This window comes from Arachis ipaensis, chromosome B4 (assembly GCF_059453495.1).
Source record: "Arachis ipaensis isolate K30076 ecotype BB chromosome B4, ASM5945349v1, whole genome shotgun sequence".
Taxonomy (NCBI): Eukaryota; Viridiplantae; Streptophyta; class Magnoliopsida; order Fabales; family Fabaceae; genus Arachis; species Arachis ipaensis.
The window spans coordinates 142,694,426-142,702,861 of NC_142439.1; the positions used below are offsets into that span (position 1 = coordinate 142,694,426).

General features: G+C 33.2%; 1 protein-coding gene across 1 annotated transcript; it reads right to left on the reverse strand.

Annotated features, from left to right (window-relative positions):
* Positions 1–4,134: 4,134 nt before the first annotated feature.
* Positions 4,135–5,287, reverse strand: LOC107637299 (uncharacterized). Its single transcript, XM_016340730.1, has 2 exons — positions 5,117–5,287; positions 4,135–5,037 (listed from the first exon to the last, which is right to left on the reverse strand). Exons 1-2 carry the CDS (start codon positions 5,285–5,287, stop codon positions 4,135–4,137), a joined length of 1,074 nt encoding a protein of 357 aa, XP_016196216.1.
* Positions 5,288–8,436: the final 3,149 nt, after the last annotated feature.

The window sequence follows — 8,436 nt, forward strand, 5'->3', positions numbered from 1 at the left end:
TCAAATTTTTTCTCATATATTTTGAATTCAAAATCATATCACTTTGTTGATGTGATTATTAGATAATGTTTATATGCGGATAAGTTTGCATGAATTTTATTTAAATGTGTTCAAATATATTATAATGTTATTTTGGATGTGTGGTAATATAGGTTTGATGATAGAAAATATAACTATGAATTATGTATGAATTTTGAATATGTTCAAAAAGTATTTTATATACTATCATATTATTTTAGATGGGTTATTAAGGTTTGATGTATTATAATTATATCGAATTCTAATTGCTAGGTAATGATTATTTTTTGAAGAAATTGAGCTGAGTTTCAGATGTGTTCATAAGTATTTTATGTGCTATTATATTATTTTAAATGTGTCATTATGGTTTAACAGTGTTCTTAATTTTTTTATATCATTTTATATAAATAAAGGCAAAATTTTTTTATAGGCCTAAATAATACATAGTGTGCTAAATTTTTTACATTATGTTAAAAAAAAATATAACTAAAGGTTTGAATAAATTTTGGATGTGTACATAATATTTTGTGTACTATTATATTATTTTAGATATATTATGAATTTATAATGTATTTTTTAGCATGAACATTAAATAAAACTTTAGACATATCTAGTCTAAAAATATTATTTTAAATCTAGATAAATTAGAAATAGTCAAGTAATACGTAGAAGAAAATATTCATAATTTATATTTGGAATAATACAAAAAAAAAATAATTGAAAATAAAATAATAATAAAAAAACTATAAAATGGACGAAAAAGAGAGAAAAAGTGAGGAAAAGTAGTGTTCAGATACATCATACATGCACATTGGAAACAAAATAATAAGCACACAAGAGGTGATATTGTTCAGAGTCAAGAAAAAATACCAATAGTGTATATAATGTTTTTATATCAAAGAAAAAATTATGGAAGAAATTCCAATAATTTAAACTAATTTAAACAAATGACGTATAAGAAAGGTGCACCAAGCAAAGCAAAAATGACGTACCGACTATATTGAAAAAAAAAAAAAACCATTGAAGGATTGGAATAATTTTAGAGGATAGGTTTAGTGTATTTAAATAATGAGTAATTTAAAATAGTTTAAAATCGAAAAATTTTAGAATTAAACTAAATCTAATTTGAAATTATGTTCCTATAAAATAGAAAATTAGTTTTTTAAAAAATTAATTAATTAAATAAAAGGCTAAATTAAATGAGGGATAAAAGTTAAAGGATAAATAATATTTTTCTAAAAAAAATTGAAGCATTAATTTTTTATATTTTTTGTTATTATTTAATCAATATAAATATTAAATTATTTTTAATAAATTAATTTATGTGTATAAATTATATATTTTTTATATATAAAATTTTTATAATTATAGATATAATTATATAAATTATTACTGATGAAATACGGACTAAAAATAATAATAATTATTTAACATGTAGCATTGTTCTTTTTCTAATTCATTTGGATCCATGGTAAGGTTATTGCATGGTCCAACTCCTATCAGAAGGGCCATCACCTAATGCCTAAAGGCTATGCAAAAACTACACGTACCCTATCGTAAGAGAAGTTCGTGAAGGATATCATAATGAGGCTTTTGCCTTATTGACGACTTCATTGGCATTACTTTTGCCTTATGCATGCTTCTATATTAATTGATTAATTAAATGATTTGAACTGAGAATGCAAATAAGTTACGTACAGTTACGATGACTCACATCAATAGTTAGGTTTAGCATTTAAGGATTTACCAAGATATAAGCAAGAAAGTCAAAGTTCATTCAGTTGGATTAAAATAAAATTTTAGAAAAACTACCATTTGTAACCATGAACTTTACGAGCACTGACAAAAGTACTTATGGAAGAAGAAAAGTGACTTTGTACCCATAAAAGGCTGAATCCGTCTGTCGATAGTACCCGAACGTCATTAAAACGTTAGTTTCATTAAGTTAAAAGCCAACATGACACGTTAACTGCTTACCTGACTTTGAATCAGCAGTCTAACGTGTCCAAGCATAAATATTCTGTTATAACATCACTTGTTTCCCTAATTTATTCTCAAATGTTTTCCCAATTTCAATTTCAAAACCCTAGAATGTCTAGGAGAAGCAGAGGTAACCAATGTTCTTCAAATGGAAGCATCAGCGAAGAAGGAACTTCGTCTTCTAAGAGGGGTGAAGAGAAGACTTTGTCTGGGAGATGCTTTTGTGGACAGGGTGTGGTGTTGCTACAATCTGGAACCTTAACAAATCCTGGGAGATGGTTCGTAAGGTGTCCTCTATGAAAGGTAAGTCTTTTTGTTTTTGTGCTTCTGATCACATTAACTTATTGTGAATGATTCCTTATTCCTCCCTTTCACACTACAGACGATGGATTGCAAGTATTTTGTATGGGTGGATGAGATTGACGGAGGATGGGAGGGACTGGCAAGAGCCCTTGTTAGAAAAAATCAAGATAGCTCATGTGGTAACCATGAGGTCAATCTCACTGGGCAAAGAAGAGAGATTCAAGAGAATAGCGTGAAGATCTTGTTAAAGATAGGGAAGCTCCAGGGTGAAATAAAAACTATTAGGTCATGGATTATAACTATTTTTTTGAGTTTACTGATTTGTGTAGGGCTGAATCTACTCCAATTAATCAATATGTAACTGTGCTTATGGTGTATGTTGTCCCGGGATCTTTTTGTGCAGCTTTTTGGTTTCAATGATGATGAACTTAGAAGCTGGTTGGTCTCGATGATGATGAACTTCGAAACTCTGTTACTATCTTCACTTGTGAAAAAAGTCAAGTTGTGTTATGACATTAAAGTCCATGATTGTTAATGTATTTGATATTTGTTAGATTGGAGTTAACTCAATTTTGACAAAAAAAGAAATATAAATGTCGTGATTTGTCTTAATCTAGCCAGAAACATGGTATTGTAAAATAAATAGCAAAGTTGTAACCTGGAAATGGAACTAAATATTCATTCCATAAGCTATAATAAACCTTGAAGTAATTTACTCATATGCAGTTATCAACAAAAGCCTCAAAACGAGGGTATGATTTTGACGTAGCAGTAGCAAATCAAATGTATCTAATAGAACCAATACAAACCATGAACATGAAAGCATCAAGTTGTGCTGTTTAATTACTAGGCATAAGTTACAAAAAAATCATAATATAAGAGTTCATAGAGCTCTCATTACAGTAAGTACTTCATCAAAAAACAAATTCACACTAGAAAATCCTATTTGTTGGGTGTGGAGTTGCTGCTGTCACTAGAAACTCCGTTGTTGTTGCCACTTGAAGATGCTCCTGTTGGTGGACGGAACCCAGGTACTGGCCATCTGCCTGGTGTTTGAATTGTGGATGGTGGAGTTGGCATGAATCGCATAAATTGTGTAGTGGTCCCTCGATCGACTTGCATCATGCATTGTTTGTCTGGTAACTCTTGGAGGCGGTTGGTTAGTTGGTGATGTAGGCCTAACAACAGAAGGTTGTGGTGTGGTAGGCGTTATGGGAGTAGGTTGTGGTGGGGCGGGTCTGAGGGGAGAAGATTGTGACGGTGGTGGCCTCTTAATATTTCTCCTTCTAATTGGTCTCTTGGACATGGTTGGCTTTATGATAGGTCTAGGTGGCACATATGCAGTAGAGGAGTTAGAAGGTGGAGGTCTTACTGCCATAGATTTTTCAGAAGGATTCACACAGTTCAGATCATCAACATTCACCTATAAATGTTGATAGTTGCATTAGCTCAAATTTTTAATGCAAGATAAATTTTTCTTCATGCCAATAAGTAGAAGAAGAGAGTGGATATAAATAAGTTACACTGGGTGAATCTGAAGCTGATGCTTCAGCATCTACTGCCTCCAAAGTCTCTTCCCAATACATCTCTTGCTCTCTGACAGCATCCTCATCAAGATCATCAACACCCATACCTTCAGTTGTTGCTGCTGCACCAGGATGCTGACTACCACTACCTGATGCAGCTCCTCCACTAGCCATAGCTTCTTTCTTCTTGTCACATCCTCTGCTGTTTATGACCAGTCTGAGAAAACAGTAGCAATAATTGCAATTTTAATTTCTTTACAAGACAACCAATATGCAGAAGTAAATAAATGAGACATGGAATGTTAGGTTATACCTTCAGACAATATGTACATTTAATAGGGCCATATCTCCTCTTTGTTCTATGGGGATCAGGATTCTCTCTAGGACCATCTCTACGAGCATCTCTCTTTTTAATAGGTCTCCCAGTAGGCTTCCTATACACAGGAGGCAACAATGGATAGTGGTTTCCCTTCTCCCAGTACTCCTGGCTTGGGACAGGTTGAACTATCCAATGATATGCTAGGTTGTATGCTCCCATAGTAAGCCAGTTGTGAGCAAAGTCCTCGGCCCTGCGATTTTGGTATGCAATGGCAATACAGACATGCTTACATGGAAGTCCAGTAAGCTGCCATAACCTGCATGAACAGGTCCTTCTCCCCAAGTCTACACTCACCTTCACAGGTAGCCTTTGAACCTCATAGACATTCCCATCTTCATCACCAGATGGGAAGGGCCTCCAATAGTTGCTCTCTTTTTTCTCCATTTCCAAACGGCTTTGTTGCACAGGGGTTATTCTACCATGATATCCGACAAGTGCCTTCTTGTTTCTTGCCAAAATCCTCATTACATAACCTTTCACTTCCTCTAACATGGTAATAATCGGCTTTCCTCGCATCTTTTTAATTTTGCCGTTGAAGGTCTCACAATTGTTATTTGTATAAAAGTCAACCTTAGGGTACTCACTGAAGTGAGATCTTGACCACTGTTGCAGAGAAATTTTGTTAAGATACTCCCAAGCGTACTGGTTTATTCTCTTGACCCTCCCCATTGCAAGTTCAAACTCTTGTGGTGTAGTAGCCTTTGAGCATGCCCACATTGCAGCCTTCATTTCTAAGTCTGGCCATTGTTTTTTAAAGTTTTGATAGATATGCATGGCACAGAATCTGTGATGTGCACCTGCCATGATATCCTTTACTGCTGGAATTAGCCCCTGACCATACAATGGATGAAAGACTAAGACAACTGAATATAAATAAATAAACTCCTTCACAAGGTGGAGTTACATTAACCTGATCAGGTGCTTCTACACCAGCTTCTTCATTCGTATCTACAGCATCTGCTTGGCTAATTGGGTACTCTGTGTATAATTCAATCTTATGCCCATTCTCCACAGCAGCTTCATACATCTTAACGACATCCATGTCAAGTCGCAGAAGCCTCAAACCACCATCAATTTCCATTCCAGGTTGTCGCCAGTAGAAATCGGAGATGATTAGATACCCAATGTCTTTCAATAGGTCACTAATGAAGAAGCCATTCAGAGTATCCACGTTAACTCACTCCACCTCAGTAATTTCACCTTCTGCATAACACAACTTACCATCCGATCCCCTTTCAAGTCTACCTCTATGGTGTATTATTAATGTGATATGCGTCGTGGTAGACATTTCTGTCAATAAAAAAAGAATGAACAGTCCATATCAATACACCTACTATTTCAACAAGGACATTCAACTAGTGCATAACCAAAGTTTAATCACAATCATCATCAAAAAGTTCAGAAAACAGTTGCACTTTATTTGAGACAAGTAATAAGAGAAGCTAAACTGCAATAGATAAAAATATTTAAGATAAAATAGATAAAAATATTTTAGTTATACAATAGATAAAAATTTAAAATAAAAAATATTTAAGATAAAGAAAGGAAATGAACACGAACTTTTGATAAACAACGACTTACGGCTCAAACATTAACGTGATAATTAGTTTCTTAAAATATTATTATTCATGTAAATCTTATTAATTATGTAGGTATGTCTATTACCACTAAATGAACAAATCCTAGTTCATGAAAAAGTTAATTGTCTATTTTCAGTAAAATTGACTCACGAAAAAGTGTGGATAATGTTTATGATTTTTCTAATTATTAAATTATAAAATATGATTCACTCAATAATTAAATGACTATTGTTTCTATAAATCTATTACACAATAAAAAAGATATGATTTAAATTTATTAGAATAATTGAGAATTAGTAAAATTTTAGTTATACATTATTTGAAATTTTAGCTAAACTGCATCAGCCCAATACATCCCTTAATCCTTTCCATTATTTATTACATGAAAAATGGGGTTTCAATTATTGATTTATAGAATAATGATTTGAGATATACATGTTATGATGTTTGGTGAGGAATATGTAATAGGCTATGCTTGCTGCCAACCCGTGTAAAATAGTGAATGTTTTCAGAAAAATGTCCCCTGAAAACTATAATTATCTTATGGTGGTGGTGGTATTGTTTTCAACTGTGTAAAATATGAAGAATTTACCAAATTACATTTTGTTAGGTAGGTATCTCTTCATTGAGTGACAACAACGTATAGATAACTTGGTGTTCAACAAGGACATTCAACTAGCGCATAACCAAAGTTTAATCACAATCATCATCACGAAGTTCAGAAAACTTCATATTTGTGAATTAAAATGCCTAATGAAAACAAAACTTAAGTCCTATGCTGATCAGATATAAGGTTTAAATAAAAAATTTCATTCAGGCGATATATCGAGCATGTGGTGTGCAGCAAATTCAAACAGTGTGTTTAGTTCTATGTTGGCATCAAACAACCCAAAAAATTCAGCCACAGCAAACACATTCACTCCAAAACACAAAAATCATGTAACTTAACCTACCCAGATCACTAAAACAGAATGAAAAAGCAATAAAAATAAAGAGAAGAAAGGCAGGTAAGCAGGGAAAGGGAATTGAACCTGCACTGATGAGAGGGAAGGACGAAGAAATTGGGCGAGGCGGAGGAGCGGCGGTCGCATCGGCACAAAAGTTTGCCGCCCTTGGTTCCTCGCCGGACTAGAAGATGCGAAGCAGGGGCTGTTCACGCAGAGACAGAGTGACTACGTGCAAAGGAGGGAAGAAATAGGAAAATGGAGAAGAAAATGGAAGAAGGATTGGGCGTTGCTGGTTGCCGGTGGTGTTTTGGGCGGACGCGCGACGGAGGCAGTTGGGCGGATTGGTTGGTGGCGTCGGGTTCAGTAAGTGGTTCACATCTCTCTCTCTCTGCTAGGCATGCATAAGGGTGGTGAGGAAGAAGATGGAATGGCGCGAAGTGCCTCTAACGTTTCTCTCTCTCTCTCTTCTATATCCACCTGGAAAGTTCTTAAAAAAATTCAAATTAAAAATCAAAAGTCAAGTAAGCAGTTAACGTGCCATGTTGGCTTTTAACTTAACGGAGCTAACGTTTTAATGACGTTCGGGTACTATCGACAGACGGATCCAGCCTTTCATGGGTACAAAGTCACTTTTCTTCTTCCATGGGTACTTTTGTCAGCATTCGTAAAGTTCATGGGTACAAATGGTAGTTTTTCCTAAAATTTTATATGAAAAAACTTTATCGAATGTATCTATTTTTTTTTTAAAATTAAGAGTGAGGTTCGAAATCTTTATGTGAAAATAAAAAAATTATATCATTTAAGTTATAATTTATTAATATTAAACGTAGTTAATTTATTGTAAGAATATTTGACAAAAACATTAAATTAGAAAATTTCTAATAATTTATAGTCAGATTTCAATATTTCGCTAATTATGGGATCAAATGTGCGATAATTTGGAGCGACTATTATTATTGTTGGATTTTTCATCAGAAAAATCGATAGTAAATAAAACTAAAAAATAAAAATGGCAATATTTTACTTTCTAATATTTGTGTTACTGTCATTTTTTTTAATAAATCTGACGGTAAAGTACTCCTAAATTAAATTTTTAACGATTTTTTCTTTCTCATTTTGCAAAATTCCATTTTTCTAAACTCTCCCCTCCACTCACCTCGCCTTTGTCTGTGTTATTCCACCCTATCTATCTCTACCATTGTTTGACATCCGCCGCTCTATTTGTGGCTTTTGGTTCGTTACCACCATAAGCTTGATGTTTTGCTCCTTCGGCCTATTCCATTGGTGATCCTCCCATTACTAGAATATTTCATATTATTGACGAATTCTTGCTATAAAAAAATTCATCTCTAATTAGTGACGAATTTAATAGAAATAGTGACGAAATAAGTGGAGGAATGAAATATTCCCAAATTTTATTGACAGGTAAAGTTTTTTAAAATAATATTGAACTTGTTTAAATTTAGTACTTTTTGTTAGAGTTAACTTCACAATGATATATTTATAAGACAAATGCGGTATTTTTTCTTTTTGATTATCTGTTTGTTGAAAATAGCAAAATAATAAGAGACACATAATATAATAGTTAAGATTGCATGATTAACTGAATGCTTGTTTTAAATTGTTATTGAAAATACTTACTTTGTGAAAAATAAAACTATTGCTTAATAGAAATCTCTAATTTAAGAGAAAATTATGCCGAA